This window comes from Ruditapes philippinarum, unplaced genomic scaffold, assembly GCF_026571515.1.
Source record: "Ruditapes philippinarum isolate M1 unplaced genomic scaffold, ASM2657151v2 ctg14473_1_1_1_1, whole genome shotgun sequence".
Taxonomy (NCBI): domain Eukaryota; kingdom Metazoa; phylum Mollusca; class Bivalvia; order Venerida; family Veneridae; genus Ruditapes; species Ruditapes philippinarum.
Window position 1 is genome coordinate 1 of NW_026854900.1, and position 17,794 is coordinate 17,794.

Sequence of the window (17,794 nt, forward strand, 5' to 3'; positions counted from 1 at the left end):
TTAAATTTGCAATAGCGAAACACTAGAATAAAAAGAGCTTTTAAAATTTAATCTGCAAAAATTTAGAAAACAGTAAATTACTGCCAAATAACTAAACCTGAATCAAATAAACTATAATTCTAATAGAAAATAGTATTTTACGAAATAGCAAAAATTTATGAAACAAAATCACTAGATATTAAATTTACCTTGTACAAGCTGTAATTTTATGACAAATATAATTTGTCTGTCACCGTCATAGTGACCTGTATAACGTCCAGTGCATTGCAATATGTCACTTAAAATTTAGTCAATATATAGCAAACTACTGAGTACTGAGCGGGAAAACGGATCGTGCAAAACATGAAAAATCGATTTGCACGAAATAAAGCTGGGACGGCGGGAAAAATAGTAATGTAAAATAAAGGCCCGTCCTTCAAATACAGACATAATACATATATCTGGTTCATAAAACAAAAATGTAACTTTCTTATTACTGAAAGGATTTTTGTGAAATAAACGGCAAAATGTTTAAATTGATACATGGAAATTTATGCAAACCATAAAAATACTCTAAATAATAATTTCACCCGAAAACTCTAAATTGAACAAAAGATGATGCAATCTCACATCAATGAATATAGAGTAAAAATGAGGTTCGGCGTGAAAATATAATGCAATATTTTACAAACGTACTTTCACTTTGTGACACTTTGCGAAACGGAACGAAACAAGAGAGAAAGGGCTAATTTGGTATAATGCAGAGAATAATCACGCGTGCACATACAAGGAAATATGCAAAAAACCTTCCCTTTACAAACATACAAATTGTCCTATAATCTTATAACAAAATTCCATGTCGAGGTTATTTATGAAGATACATGTATCTATGAGTTTGATACATAGGAAGTCAGTAGCGCAGGTGTTAGCAGGTTAGACTACAAGACCAGCGATCTTGGTTCGTCGACTAGCGTTAATTAAGAAATTCTACCTTTACTTTTAGAAAAGTGTTGTATGGTTCCAGTTATTAGTTATGGCGTTGATGAGCTGTCGCAAATTACTTAAACAATATTTACATACATATTCTTGTGATCATTATTGTACATGGAAGCATAAACGATTATTAGATAAAAAACATTTCATGTATATAAATAGATTTTTTTCTCGTTTCGTTCCCTTTTCGAAAAATACCAATACCCATGAAGGTAATGTTAATTTGCGAAACGAAACGGAACTAGACAAAACTATAGTTCATACTTAATTGTTTGTGTATAATGAGTTTCATCGGATAGACTAAGATTATACAGAATTCATATAATTTACTATAATGATTACTTTATATTGATTTTAAGAATTTACATTTCATTTCTTAATTTCCCCTATGTGGTGCCTCTCGTTCCGTTCCGTTCCATTCCGTTTCGTTCCGTTTCGCAAAGTACCAATAGCCTATATTTGATACTTGACATTTACATGTAGATAAATTTTATACGCACAACAACTAAGTTAAATATAGCTTGTTCATTGAAAAATGATACTCTTCAATGTATCGCTGTAGGAAAACATTAACTCGTTGTAAAAAAATCTACAGTGAAACAGTATGATTATTCTGACATATCACATGTTGAACCATTAAATAGACATGAGTGATCAACTTATCTCAAATTCATTACACGAGCTGTGTTTACCATTTACGTCATTATTCTTTATTGACTCTTTTATTATCACAACATGTGATGCAATTGGTTTAAAATCTTAAGATAAAGTTAAATGTAAGACAACAAACTACTTCAAGTTCTTTAAAATTATTTGATTTTTATTTGAATTTTTATATGAGTAAATTCATAAAGAAAACAGTTTTTTTACTATTCTTTACAAATAAATTCTCCAGGGACATAATAAATTGTTTGAATCTGCCTAGTTCCCCCCTCATTTTATTAATAATATTTAAAAAAATGAAAAAAATAGGAAGTTTCGCAACCAAAATAAAACATATTTTGATATTTTGATAATTTCTTTCACTTGTAATGTAATTATAGGGATTGCTCAGATACCGCATTGTTCGTACAGCTTTTTATGAATGAATTCTTCCATTTTGAACTCGATTTTTTTTAAAAAGTAGAGGTATTGTTACAGTCATGTCGGCGTTGCCGTCCGTTGCCATCCGCTAACTTACACCTTGATCATAACTTTTTAAGTCCTTGGCGAATTGTCTTCAAACTTGGCCACAACAACCCTTGGGACAAGACCTTTCAGTAGATAAGACTAACCTTGACCTTCATCCATAAATGACATTGACCGTCAAGGTCAAATATACAGATTTTGAATGTTTCTTGCTATTATTGGCTATAACTTTGTTAATTTTGAATTGATCGTTAACTTAATTAATGTAATCTTTTCGGATCGCTCTTTAAGTTAACCAGATAGACCTTGATATTCATTTATAGATGTCCGAGGACTTTGTAGGTCAAATTAGTTTCAAATTATTTTCTTTTCTTTGTTTGGCTGTAACTGGCTGTAACTTTTGTTATTATTGAATAGATTGATTTCATATTATAACAGACCATATTCTTTAGGATAAGCCTTCGTGTATATCAAACTCAAATTGACATTTGCTCTTTTATGGCCTTGACCTTGAAGGTTAAATTATTGAATTTTCACTGATTTTGCATTAATAAATTATATATATGCATCGTTAAATGATTGAATTTTGACTAAATTTTCTTAACATTTTCATTTATTTATTGTAAGATTTCATACTTCGATACAACTAGTGTTACTAGACCGACCTATAAAGATTATAAAAATAAAAACATAACTATTCCCTAAGATTTGTTTAAACGATTTATTTGTTTGCTTTTAAAAAAGTAAAAAGTCGAGCGTTGCCCCGCCCGGTGGTGGCTCTTGTTAAGGATTATTTATGATTCCCCCGAACAAATATAAAATTAAGTTTAATCCTTAGAAAGTAATATTGGACGTCTTTAATTGGTAGGATTTTCGAATGAAATCGATTTTGTTTATAATTCAAATGTATAAGCCCTTACACTAGTAAATATCATGCTGAATGTCAAATGCCCCGATAAGTTCGCTTTATTCTAGTTTGTACTTGTCAGACCTTCAATAATTAATTTACAATTTTGTTTTGTTGCTTTATAAAGCCATTTAGGAACACAATTGTTGCTCGGACATAGTCTTTGTGATGAAGAAAAGGATTATATTGACAAAAGGCAAACAATTTGTAAGCGCGTGATGGAGGAAGTACTAAAAGACAATGCCCCTGCTGCAAAGATTTTGGTACTTAAATATAATGCACGTTATTTATTGTTACATTATTTATGCACACGCAACTTTTACATTCAAAATGCGTATCGTAAACACTCATTCGTAAAAGTAAACTACTAGAATAGATATAATATGATTAATGAGACAGATGAAGTGATTTCAAATGTCGTAACAATGGTTGTTATAGTCTTAATTTGGTACATAGATTTTAAAGCATATAATTTACTGTACAGAGACAAGCGGCTTATGCATTCGAATGTTCTATCTTCGATGCTTATTTTTTACATTCCACCAAGCTGATACATATTTCATGTCATATATGACATCACCTTTGCTAAATATTGATCAAAACTTTGTGTATTTTATTCAAGTTTCTATGACACATACGTTTTTTAGTTTATTTTATTTTACAACGTTTACGAAGCACATCAGTGAAATGATTTTAATGCATTGATTCCTGATTCTAATTATCAGATGTGTGGATACAATAAGAAGTCCGAAACAACACGTTTGTTGTGTAAGCTTTAGTGGTTGAATCTACTGTTATTCAAATAAAAGGTCAGATAGGAGATCTATCAATAGCTAAATACTCACATTCTAATCTCCCTCTCCGCAATAAAATTGTTAGATATAATAATGTCTATAATTAATTGTATATTTCCAGCAATTTTTTTATAGATTTATTATTCTTGTTATCTTATTCTTTGAACACACAAACTAGGGAATGAATTCAACATTGACAAATCAACAAGTTAAAGTGAAAGAAGGATTAGCTCCTTTGCCATTATATGCAGCTGTTAATGTGAAAAAGAAGACTTCAGCAAAGGTGTTTCATGGTAAATAGTTATTAATCAACTTAAGTTAAAGCAAGATTCAGTAAATAAAGTGAAACAAAAGGCACTTGAAGATTTCTCCGATTTTTTTAAAAATGGTGCGCAATAAAAAGCTTGCTTCAAATGTTTCACCTGTCAATGATTAGTTGTGCTGTATTACTAAATATTTATGGCTATTTTAATGGTGATTGTCCAAAAATTAATATTGGATAAATATTCATGACAAGATAAAGAAGTAATCTGCTTGAAATATAAAAGTCGCATTTCTTTATATATAAATTTAATGCTACAGGTAAATTTTGAAATTCGAATGGAAATCTACAGAAATTTCCTTAGGTGGTGTGAATTCTTCATCGTTCATATGAGGTAAATTTAAATTATAAAAATATTTACATGTACTTTTGATCATAAAGGCAAAGAAATCACAAATTTTCTCATATATGTTCAGGTGATATGTTAATTTATTTATCAATGTAAATTTGCAGAGTGGATTGAGTTTAGCCCCTTTGCGATAGGCATGCCAAAGTATGGGACCTTCTTGGAACCAAAGATGCTCGGAAGTGAATTCTTTTCAGGCCGCGTCCTTAAAAAATTTGACGATTTTCCATTGCATTTTCTCCTAGGTAAAATCATTGAAATGTTTTTATTGTTACTCATTTTTAATATTGATTCTTTATGCAGTTTTAAGATACAATAATCAAGACTGTCATTTGAAAGGCTGATTGACTGAATTGGAAATATTTGACAAAGATTAAGTACAATTTGATGAGGGTCTAGATCAATAACTAGTGTGCACATTTTCAGATTATTCCCACAACCTTTTTTATCCGATTGATCAATTTTAATTGTACAACATTATCCCAAAACATGGGTCAGTTGGGCTGTAAATTACAAAAAGACACCCCCCCCCAAAAAAGAAAATAACAACCGATTTTCAATCTTACTCCGGTTACATTTCTTTATCAGCCTTTACAATTTTTTTCATTTAGACTATTTCACTAGATCTATGTAAGAATTTAAAACTATTTTAGCACCTTTTAACACATACTTCACAAACTCCCCGCAATCATGGTTAATAAAGTAAAAAAAATGAACAAAAATAGTATTTTCAAACCTGCGTCAATGTTTTGCAACCATACATGAATATTTATTTTGATGCAATCAGCATTAGGGTCGGTTTAATGTCACTTACTGCGCATGCGTGATATTATTTTGGATAATAGTTTGAATGGCATTACGCAATCTATTGTTGGCAAGATACAAAATCAAGTATAATTTGTATAAGAATATCAGTCAGTTTTGGCAAAAGTCTTTTCATTCTTCAACTCATGTGTTCAAGTTAGTGATCCATCTTATGAGTTTGAATCTGTATGCGTCAATTACTGTTTTCCTCGTGTCAAGCGAACCTTGATGCATTGTACGTTTACGTTAAATCGATTTCAGGTATCTGGGGAAGCGCGTTCTGCATTTTGTTATATCGGTTCATCCAAACTACAAACGTACTGGAAGAAAGACATTTTATTGGTATTTTAAAAGTTTTTTCAGTTGAATTTATTCCTTTTTACAAAGATTTATATCCATATTTTTAATTGAAATCGTATTTTGGTTGTATCCTTTATGAGGAGAAAAAAGTAGATCAGTTTCTTTCCAATCTCAACAGAATCAGAAGTAGAAAAATACCTCGAGCCAGAAGCGGAGACAACTTCGAGAGGTGATAAGAGAAAAACAAGAATTGAGAGAATAATGGAACACCCTTCTGTAGACAGGATCACTAATGATATTCAAGGAAGGGCAGCTGCTGTAAATAACTTCATGCGTGGTCTTCAACTGCAGAAATACCGACCATCTACAAAAATTAGTAAGACATCTATGGTACTTTTCCTTCATATGATTTTATTTTATTCACGCGATTTGTATATAACATTTCAACAACTACATGTATCTAGAATTAATAGATAAAGTTTTTGTTTCCTATTTTAATGTCGAAACTATTCTTATATGGACTTAAGGGATGGTTGGTATGTTTTGTATAACAGAAAAAAGCTTGTAGCTTAATTTACTTGGAATGCAGTCTAAGTATTTATGTAATTTAGCGGTGTCCTAAGACCTTGCAAACGACGATTGGATTCATCACATGAAATTATCGGCATCTATCATTTCTCCGGTAAGGTAATATTATAGGGTATACCTTAGACCTACAGTTTTGAGGAGTTATATGCACCATTATCATAAAACTATAGTCTTAAGTTTGCAATATGTTTTCATCTAAAGTTTTAAGGAAGAAAACGACATTTAGATTTCGCATTATTTGAGCATTAGAAATCGTTAAAGACTTAATGTGAGGCATTTATGCCCACAGTTCATCTTTATCAGTTAAAATTCAAGAAAAACACCTAGGTATGCATGCATATGATCAGTTGACTTTTTGGACATTGAGTTGACTTGAGAACCTATAATTGGTAGGCAATTAAAATGGTTTCAGATAAGCGATATATTCGGCTCACATCCTAACAATTACTATCTCTATCCATTGTCTCTTGTCCTTTGTTTATCCTTTTCTAGATAGAAAGTCACATGATAAAATGTTCTGTACATACGCTTTTATATATTGCCAATTCTTATGGCTTTTTGTGTTTTTAGCAAACAATATTAAATAACCAGGCAGCTTGGAAAAGAGAGAGAAGAAAACAATGACCTTTTTAAAAGATTAAATAGTCACAAATCAATAATTTATTATAGAATGTTCATTCAACACAAAAAATATATAGTTTCCAAACAGATGACAAGGAATAATAGTGTGGTATATCTCACACCCATTCACCTTTAATCAGTTTGTATAGTTTTCAATGTAAACTTAAACTACAAGCTTCCACGAATTCAACTGACTGTTGCTTTAAATCTGAAAGGTATTTGAATCAATCAGTAATCAAATAGCAAGCAAAACTGGGTCAATAAAGTTTATCACATAACATCAAATTGCTAATTTTGAATATTGTATGGCTGCTTAAGTTTGGGCATTACTAACCTAAGTCCGATTACGACTGTTAACCAAGAAATGATCAAATCATGTCTGTCTAAGTTGACAGTTCAATTTTACGTTCAAAATAAAAGTTGAAGAATTTACAAGTTGACTTTCTTTTTCGTATTGACCATACATAAATATTATTTAATGTGCTGTGCTTGAACATATTACAAATGATGATCACTATATATGTGCCGTTAATTAAATAAATAGTCTTTGCTTATTAACAAAGGGACGTCTGTCTGTATAATGCAAATCAGTTATTAAGAATATATAATTCCTAGCGCATTTCTAATATATAACACAATCAAATGTATATACAATGCACCTTTTTAGCTACCAATTATTTTTTTTTCTGTTTCAAGATTCAAGATTTGTTATGACTAGAAAAGAGTATTGCAATTTGATAAGACTTGATTAATATACTGACTTGAATAACATATATGTGTAACGATTAAGTTTAACTGGAATAATATTCATGCATTGCAATTTGGTAAGACTGATTAATTATACATTTTCATTAAGTATGACTGGAATGACTAATATATTGTAATTTAGTGTAACTGAAATAATATTCTGCGATTAAGTATGACTGGGATAAAATATTGCAATTTAGTATGGCTAGAATAATGTTTGACTAGATGGATCATAATGAATTAATGCATTATATATAATTTTCTTTGTATTTTTGTTTAATAGGAACGGATGGAACCTTTCTTCTGTTTTTTTAGGCAAGGAATCAAGTAAGTAATTGAAATACACAAAGCTTTTGTATTGACAAATATATGACATAAATATAATTGTATGCGTGTGCGTGATTTTGCCTTAGAAATTGTTATAATATAAAATAACTAGTAACTAGAAATGTGTCCATAGGACACGGATGCCCCCACACGCCACTGTTCTGTCAATCTTATGACTCTAGGTCAAATATTTTTTGGACTACATGTGCCACAAGTTGAAAACTAAAAATCAACAAAGGGCCATAATTCTGTTAAATTTGGTCGCAGCAAAAATTCCTTCCTTTACTGCCATCTACACATTAATGTTGTTAATCCCTGGAAGTTTAAGCAAAATCTGCCATCCGGTTTAAGAGGAGTTGCTTTCACAAAATGTCTACTTAGTATATAGTGAAAAAATCAACAAAGGGCCATAATTCTGTAAAATTTGGTTGCAGCGAAAATTCCTTCCTTGACTACCATCTTCACCTTAAGGTTGTTCATTCCTGCAAGTTTAAGCAAAATCTGCCATCCGGTTTAAGAGGAGTTGTGTTCACAAAATTTCTACATAGTATATAGTGAAAAAATCAACAGAGGGCCATAATTCTGTTAAATTTGGTCACAGCAAAAATTCCTTCCTTTACTACCATCTACACATTAAGGTTAATTGTTCATCCCTGTAAGTTTAAGCAAAATCTGCCATGCGGTTTAAGAGGAGTTGCGTTCACAAAATGTCTACATAGTATCTAGTGAAAAAATCAACAAAGGGCCATAATTCTGTTAAATTTGGTCGCAGCAAAAATTCCTTCCTTTACTGCCATCTACACATTAATGTTGTTAATCCCTGGAAGTTTAAGCAAAATCTGCCATCCGGTTTAAGAGGAGTTGCTTTCACAAAATGTCTACATAGTATATAGTGAAAAAATCAACAAAGGGCCATAATTCTGTAAAATTTGGTTGCAGCGAAAATTCCTTCCTTGACTACCATCTTCACCTTAAGGTTGTTCATTCCTGCAAGTTTAAGCAAAATCTGCCATCCGGTTTAAGAGGAGTTGTGTTCACAAAATTTCTACATAGTATATAGTGAAAAAATCAACAGAGGGCCATAATTCTGTTAAATTTGGTCACAGCAAAAATTCCTTCCTTTACTACCATCTACACATTAAGGTTAATTGTTCATCCCTGTAAGTTTAAGCAAAATCTGCCATGCGGTTTAAGAGGAGTTGCGTTCACAAAATGTCTACATAGTATCTAGTGAAAAAATCAACAGAGGGCCATAATTCTCTTAAATTTGGTCGCAGCGAAAAATCCTTCCTTTACTACCATCTACACATTAAGGTTGTTCATGCCTGTAAGTTTAAGCAAAATCTGCCATCCGGTTTAAGAGGAGATGCGTTCACAGGATTTCGGGACGTACGGACGGACTGACGGACGGACTGACGGACGGACGGACAAGTGCAACGCTATATGCTCCCACATTGTGGGGGCATAATAAATGTTATGAAAGATAACCGCATTTCTTTATTTATAAATGTTTTTATACAATGCACATTAGATTTGATTATCAAAGGCATTTTCTTTCTTTTCCGAGAAATTTTAAATGAATTTGCTGCAAAAACATACGAAGTATGTGAAAAGATCTAGATTTGTGAAAACCATCTTTAAAGCTGTATTGAAATGATTTATATTTTCAGAGTGTAAAGCTGTAGCTGTGAATTTATGATCTAAATTTCAATAATTGTACCCCCATCATAGTTTTTTTATATATTCAAATGAACAAAGCGATGATAAGCTTTCACAAAATGTGTCCCTGTCAGTGTCTGGGCAAGAGTTATACGCGAATATGAAAACTTAGAAAAACTGCTATTTTCTGTTACCGATAATTTAAACAAATACATTTATCACGTACGACTCCTATAAGACAAATTTTGGTCATTTCAGGAACTTACGGAATATACTTTGCTATGAGATTCAAACAAATACTATTCTTGATACACACTTCTCTATAGACCTTTATACTTTTTAAGAAAGAGTTTTATTTTTACACCTTTTATGTTTTGTCAATATGTCATAATATTGTGTTATGATAATGTAAAATTAAGCGTTAAAGACCATTTTGTTAAAAAACGTAATGACTGAATTGTAAAGAGAATTAGTCTTGAAGGTCTTTCATACCATTAATAAATACGCTGATAGTATTTTGTATCAGACGTAACAACAAACTACGGACAAATTATATGTATGTTGTTGGCATGCGTGAAATACCTGATCCAATATAACATACATTTATATGCCTGATAATAAAGTGTTCCAAAACAAAATATTATGATTAATCACATAAATGTTTATAACAAAATCACAACTTTTTCAGAGTTCTTTTTTCAAAATATTTTATAAGAAATATACAAATATTACAGTTATATTGCTTCTATCAATATCTTATATACACAAAGACCGGTTTAGAACAACCCACTTTTAGATGGCGTGATTCAGCACCTTTTCTTATCATTCCAAGCTGATGGACTATATAAGGAGTTGCATGAAATGAACCCGACAGATACAGAGAAGATGTATCTAGTGGACGCTGGCCTGGCATTCAACTCTCCGTTCCCTCTTATACTACGACCAGAACGTGAAGTTGATCTCATCCTGTCATTTGATTTCAGTGCAAGAGAAAGTGACAAAGCCGACCCATTTACAGTTCAGTATTTTTGATCACAAGAAATTTTCTTTGATGGTTAAAACAACAATTTAAATTCAATTTAAGTCTTTTCAGCGATATTCAAAGTTTACTAAGCTATATCTGATAAAATATTTATGTAATAATATAATGTTTTCATAACCTTATCATAATATAATGTTTTCATAACCTAATCGCAGTTTCTTGAACGGAATTTAATTGTACATTGAATGTTGATTTGTCAAGCTCTTAAATAAATAAACTGAAAAATTTCTTTTATATTATGTATTCTGTAATATTTTTAGTCACAAAATTAACAAACAATACTTTTACAATTTTATAATCAACAAACAGCAAATACATAACTTCATACACTTTAAAGCATATAACGTGTCTAGTCATTGTGCTATTGGTTTTATAAATTACATGTATTGATATTTACCAATGCTAGGATTCAATGTTGTACATATGACTGTTGGGTTTCCTTTTAGGATTGACACATTATGATTGCTCTGCGTAATTATAAGACGCGACTAAATTGGTTAAAATAACTGGTGTGTATGCTTCTCTTAGCTCTAGCAGGTGAGGTGGATTTGATCCTTGGTGATGCTTTAAAGTTTTTACACCCGCCACCCAACGATAGCCAAAATTACCTGTCATATGTCGGTACCATATGACCTAAATTGTGGTTGTGCTTCGTGAAACAAAACAAAGCAAAGAAATAATATTCTACAACTAGTTAGTATGAAATTTAACTTTGTGAATCGTCCTTAATTTCATTATTTTATATTAAAGACATTGTATTGTATGCTCGTTTTCTATATAAGTATGATAAGACACATACCCGTGATAACTGCCTTAAGTCAAAGAAAATGAAAGGCACTTAACAATGAATCCAGAAAAAATAACCCTTGACCTTATCTATAAACACGTTGGAAATAAATTTCTCATACGACTTTGTAAATAATTGGAAAATATATTATCAACAGTATGTCTTATAAATTGTGTATGAGCATTTGGCCATTTAAAAAAAACAGTTCCTTTTTATTTATATGCTTCATTGTATCATTTAGGAACTACGACTAGCCGCTGATTGGGCAAAACTTCATGAGATACCCTTTCCTGACATCAACACAACTGAAATTGGTAGTGAAGACTTAAAGGAATGTATGTCTTTGAAAACCCTGATGATCATACTTGTCCGATTGTCATGCATTTCATTCTCATCAACAATGAATTCAGGAAGTTTAAATCACCAGGTGAAATGGGTTTATTAATCATTATTATCTGAACTTATGGCATTCTAGATAATGATAATATGACTGTTGCTATTTCACAGAATGATGAAAGAAAACTGTTTTTTTCAAACAAATGATTAGTGTTGCCTATTTATTATTAACATAAACATGATCTGAAAACTTATATATGTTGTACAAAGTCATGCAAGGCCTAGATACATATTGATAAATAGACAGTTCTACAGTTCTTTGGAAATGTATGTCGGAACAAAAAAAAATATAATGCATTATGGTGCTTATTGAATTAGAACATGTTTGTGCCTGAAATGATAAAAAATGAAAGTTTTAGAGTGTTTTCATCAGAAAATAAACACTTGACATAAAAAGTTGCGATGATTTTAACAGAAAAAATAAATACTAAACATACACGCGTTGCATGGTGCCTGTAAACAGGATATGTCATCGGGTATTATCGATTAAAATTACTTTGTAAATTTAGTTGTCTACTGCAAAGGTTTTTGGACACACTTCCCTATTCACAGTTTGTCATTAACAGACCCAATGAATTTAGTTCGTGAGTTTTAATTGTTTTACTTTTGCATTGGTTTTCATACTCAGAGCCTAAAAGATACAATCTATTGTCCATAAAATATCAAATACACATGCATTGAAAAATAATGACTTGATTTTAATCCGATTTCTAGGCGTTTCCAGGGAAACGGAGGAAGAGGAAGTGTTCGGTGAGTTTGACGTATTTGAAGATAAAGATACACCTTATTCAACCTTTAAATTCCAATACTCAGAACGAGCTTTCGACCGACTTGCCAGCCTTATGGAATTCAACACACTACTCTATAAGGATATGATTTTCAACAACATAAAAAATGTGTAGAAAACCGTAAAAAAAGAGTGCTTTCGAAGTTAGGAAAGGTTGTTTCAGATGCAGGTGACAAAAAATAAGTGACCGATTATATAAACCCCTGTGAAAATGTCTGATATATTTTGTCCTAGAGTTAAAATATACTTACTTCTTCAAGCTGTTTTGACAGATAGGGAACGGTTTAAAGTAAAAAGGTTCAAATTTCAGGAATAATTTGTATACTAGCAAATAGATATAACTTTAAGAAAAATTTAAAATATGCAAATGTGTTAATATGCGTTTACCTGTGGATGCTTTAGAAATGCAACTTTGCAGTTTACTGCAAAAGGATTTTGACGAAACATTTTGTCCCGCCTTTCAAGATGCTGTTCCTTAAGGCAAATTTGTAAATTTTAAATAACATTATTGCCTCGAAAACTAAATACATATTTTCGAAAGCAAAGACCTGCAACATGTTTTGCCAATATCAGATTACTGCATGACAAAAGCGTCATCGCACAAAATGTCTACAGTGCAATACTTGTTGGTCAAAATTTGTTATAATGAATAGACTATAAGAATGCAATCAAACACTGGGTCCGAAGACTTTTTATATATGTTGAAGGTGAATATTTTAAGAGAACAAGAAGGACAAATAAGTGAAAACTATAATGAATCTTAGATGCATTTAACTTGGAACACTCCTTTCAAAAATCCACGTAGGTGTGAGGTATCTTAATATGCAACTTAGGAACCTGTGAATTAAGAAAATTCCACAAAAATATATTAAAACTTCAATCGGCACAAAACTTGAACAATTCCAATCCACAGTTTATTTAAATATAAACCCTTATTTCCTTATACAAACATAGGTTAACAATATGCCAAGCGTTCCATTACCTTGCTATATGAAATGGACATTATTTCATGTTAATTCCTACTCTTAGTATAATATATCTGTGAAACAGTTGATTTTATATCTTCGTATGTTTGTATATCTATACAAGTAGCTGAGTGTATTACTACGAATCTTTGTATATCTCTACAAGTAGCTGAGTGTATTGCTACGAATTTTGTATATCTCTACAAATAGCTGACTGTATTAGTACGAATCTTTGTATATCTCTTCAAGTCGCTAACGGTATTACTACGAATCTTTGTATACTTAGTATCTATACAAAAAGCTGACTGCATTACTACGAATCTTTGTATATCTCTACAAATAGCTGACCGTATTACTACGAATCTTTGTTTACTTAGTATCTCTACAAAAAGCTGACTGCATTACTACGAATCTTTGTATATCTCTACAAGTAGCTGACTGTATTACTACGAATCTTTGTTTACTTAGTATCTCTACAAAAAGCTGACTGTATTACTACGAATCTTTGTATACTTAGTATCTCTACAAGTAGCTGACTGTATTACTACGAATCTTTGTTTACTTAGTATCTCTACAAAAAGCTGACTGCATTACTACGAATCTTTGTATATCTCTACAAGTAGCTGACTGTATTACTACGAATCTTTGTATACTTAGTATCTCTACAAAAAGCTGACTGCATTACTACGAATCTTTGTATATCTCTACAAGTAGATGACTGTATTACTACGAATCTTTGTATATCTCTGCAAGTAGCTAACTGTATTACTACGAATCTTTGTACACTTAGTATCTCTACAAGTAGCTGACTGTATTACTACGAATCTTTGTATATCTCTACAAGTAGCTGACTGTATTACTACGAATCTTTGTTTACTTAGTATCTCTATAAAAAGCTGACTGCATTACTACGAATCTTTGTATATCTCTACAAGTAGCTGACTGTATTACTACGAATCTTTGTTTACTAAGTATCTCTACAAAAAGCTGACTGCATTACTACGAATCTTTGTATATCTCTACAAGTAGCTGACTGTATTACTACGAATCTTTGTATACTTAGTATCTCTACAAAAAGCTGACTGCATTACTACGAATCTTTGTATATCTCTACAAGTAGCTGACTGTATTACTACGAATCTTTGTATATCTCTGCAAGTAGCTGACTGTATTACTACGAATCTTTGTATACTTAGTATCTCTACAAGTAGCTGACTGTATTACTACGAATCTTTGTTTACTTAGTATCTCTACAAAAAGCTGACTGCATTACTACGAATCTTTGTATATCTCTACAAGTAGCTGACTGTATTACTACGAATCTTTGTTTACTTAGTATCTCTACAAAAAGCTGACTGTATTACTACGAATCTTTGTTTACTTAGTATCTCTACAAAAAGCTGACTGCATTACTACGAATCTTTGTATATCTCTACAAGTAGCTGACTGTATTACTACGAATCTTTGTATATCTCTACAAGTAGCTGACTGTATTACTACGAATCTTTGTTTACTTAGTATCTCTACAAAAAGCTGACTGTATTACTACGAATCTTTGTTTACTTAGTATCTCTACAAAAAGCTGACTGCATTACTACGAATCTTTGTATATCTCTACAAGTAGCTGACTGTATTACTACGAATCTTTGTATATCTCTACAAGTAGCTGACTGTATTACTACGAATCTTTGTATACTTAGTATCTCTACAAGTAGCTGACTGTATTACTACGAATCTTTGTTTACTTAGTATCTCTACAAAAAGCTGACTGCATTACTACGAATCTTTGTATATCTCTACAAGTAGCTGACTGTATTACTACGAATCTTTGTATACTTAGTATCTCTACAAAAAGCTGACTGCATTACTACGAATCTTTGTATATCTCTACAAGTAGCTGACTGTATTACTACGAATCTTTGTATATCTCTGCAAGTAGCTGACTGTATTACTACGAATCTTTGTATACTTAGTATCTCTACAAGTAGCTGACTGTATTACTACGAATCTTTGTTTACTTAGTATCTCTACAAAAAGCTGACTGCATTACTACGAATCTTTGTATATCTCTACAAGTAGCTGACTGTATTACTACGAATCTTTGTATACTTAGTATCTCTACAAAAAGCTGACTGCATTACTACGAATCTTTGTATATCTCTACAAGTAGCTGACTGTATTACTACGAATCTTTGTATATCTCTGCAAGTAGCTGACTGTATTACTACGAATCTTTGTATATCTCTACAAGTAGCTGACTGCATTACTACGAATTTTTGTATATCTCTACAAGTAGCTGACTGCATTACTACGAATTTTTGTACATCTCTACAAGTAGCTGACTGTATTACTACGAATCTTTGTATATCTCTACAAGTAGCTGACTGCATTACTACGAATCTTTGTATATCTCTACAAGTAGCTGACTGCATTACTACGAATTTTTGTATATCTCTACAAGTAGCTGACTGTATTACTACGAATCTTTGTATATCTCTACAAGTAGCTGACGGCATTACTACGAATTTTTGTACATCTCTACAAGTAGCTGACTGTATTACTACGAATCTTTGTATATCTCTGCAAGAAGCTGACTGTATTACTACGAATCGTTGTATATCTCTACAAGTAGCTGACTGTATTACTACGAATCTTTGTATATCTCTACAAGTAGCTGTCTGTATTACTACGAATCGTTGTATATCTCTACAAGTAGCTGACTGTATTACTACGAATCTTTGTATATCTCTACAAGTAGCTGACTGTATTACTACGAATCTTTGTATATCTCTGCAAGTAGCTGACTGTATTACTACGAATTTTTGTATATCTCTGCAAGTAGCTGACTGCATTGCTATGTATAATTGTATATCTCTACAAGTAGCTGACTGCATTGCTATGTATAATTGTATATATCTAGAAAGAAGCTGTGTATTACTTTATTATTATGTATATTTGTATTTCTAGAAGTAATTGATTAATATCAACATGTGACTGTATATCTTATAAAATTGTAAGAATTATTCCTATTTTGTCAAAAATGGCGAAGACAGATTCATTTAACTCCATTAATTTTTACAGCAGATGAATATCATAGTTATCATTTTACTACAAAGATAGCCAAAATTTTGATCAAATTGTTGCAGTTTTATCATTATTAACAATAAAATAAATGGATATCTTACATAGACCAGTTTCTTTTAATTAAAATAAATTAAAAAAAAAATCAAATTTCTTTCAGAGATAAACTCTTCTAGCCAGACAATTTTTTCTTTCATTCTGTGGCATTTTGTTTGTCTTTTCTTCTTGATATATATAATAAGATGCTCAGAAGTAAGCTGTAAAATCAGGAATTATTTGTTGGAATTATTTGATAAACATCAAATTGTATATTGCTATTTATATTATTCCACTTATTTTTACAGTAAATGAATGAAATACCGTTAGTAGTCTTACAATAAATAAACAATATATTAACTTCACAAATTGTTTTTCTTTATCCCTACAAGATTATAGATAATGTCCATGAACACTGCAGGTCGAATTTGGATTGTTTGTTTGATTGGATTTTACGTCACATCGACACAGTATAGGGTATATGGTGACGTTCCAGTTTTAATGGCGGAGGAAGATGGCGGTGCCTTTCCGTGCATTATATCAGGGACGAACGGGATACTGAGTAGAACCACCAACGTTCTATCTAGATAGCTTCCTCACATGAAAGAATCCAAAGTTCCTGTCGGATTCGAACTCACAGTGGTGAGGGGCTATTGGTTTGAAGTCAACGACCTAAGCCACTCGGTCTAGGACACCCCTTGCACCTCGAATAGTGATCGTGTTTGGAAAATAGAGTTTTGAAGAATAAATCTATTACTCTATTTAATTTACTCAAAGTATCAGAATTGGGCATTTTTTTACAGAAGAATTTAAGAATAGATCTAAAGAAAAAACAACAATAAAGTAATTCTTGAAGCATTCACTAAAGAAAGACAGCTTCATGAAAAAAGAACAAAACAGCGAGTATTGCTAACCTTAATTAATTGTGAAATATTTGCTCTTGAAGTGTGTATGTTATAACATTCAGAAGCTATGATTATAAAGTGGCAAAACCTTGCAGCATTCATCTTTACTGATCGTACGGCACACCACAAGCTTAATAGTCACGAGATCTCTTTTTTTGACCTGAATATAAAGATATTATCAACATGTACACCACAAAGTATGCGCTTTACCAAAAGTTCATACTCGTTGCCTTTAGATAGAAAGACAAATGTATTACACACAAATTTCCCCTTTTTTATT

At 31.5% G+C, this 17,794-nt stretch overlaps 2 protein-coding genes across 4 annotated transcripts; one reads left to right on the plus strand and one right to left on the minus strand.

The window, feature by feature from the left end:
* Nucleotides 1-5,584: 5,584 nt before the first annotated feature.
* LOC132741473 (uncharacterized) lies at nt 5,585-13,579 on the plus strand. 3 transcript variants are annotated; one of them, XR_009627281.1, is made up of 7 exons: nt 5,585-5,615; nt 5,752-5,949; nt 7,813-7,856; nt 10,348-10,569; nt 11,004-11,094; nt 11,586-11,771; nt 12,455-13,579. XR_009627281.1 is itself a non-coding variant. In XM_060729642.1 (5 exons), exons 3-5 carry the CDS (start codon nt 10,377-10,379, stop codon nt 12,614-12,616), a joined length of 504 nt encoding a protein of 167 aa, XP_060585625.1. In that variant the 5' UTR covers nt 5,832-5,949; nt 7,813-7,856; nt 10,348-10,376; the 3' UTR covers nt 12,617-13,579. The 3 variants fall into 3 exon arrangements, 1 of the variants encoding a protein (XP_060585625.1); XR_009627280.1 differs by lacking the exon at nt 11,004-11,094 and having other exon boundaries at nt 10,348-10,532; XM_060729642.1 differs by lacking the exons at nt 5,585-5,615; nt 11,004-11,094 and having other exon boundaries at nt 5,832-5,949; nt 10,348-10,532.
* A 1,982-nt stretch (nt 13,580-15,561) lies between these two features.
* LOC132741472 (uncharacterized) lies at nt 15,562-16,386 on the minus strand. The gene has a single exon (XM_060729641.1). The coding sequence runs from the start codon at nt 16,384-16,386 to the stop codon at nt 15,562-15,564; it is 825 nt and encodes a 274-aa protein (XP_060585624.1).
* Between the last annotated feature and the right edge of the window lie 1,408 nt (nt 16,387-17,794).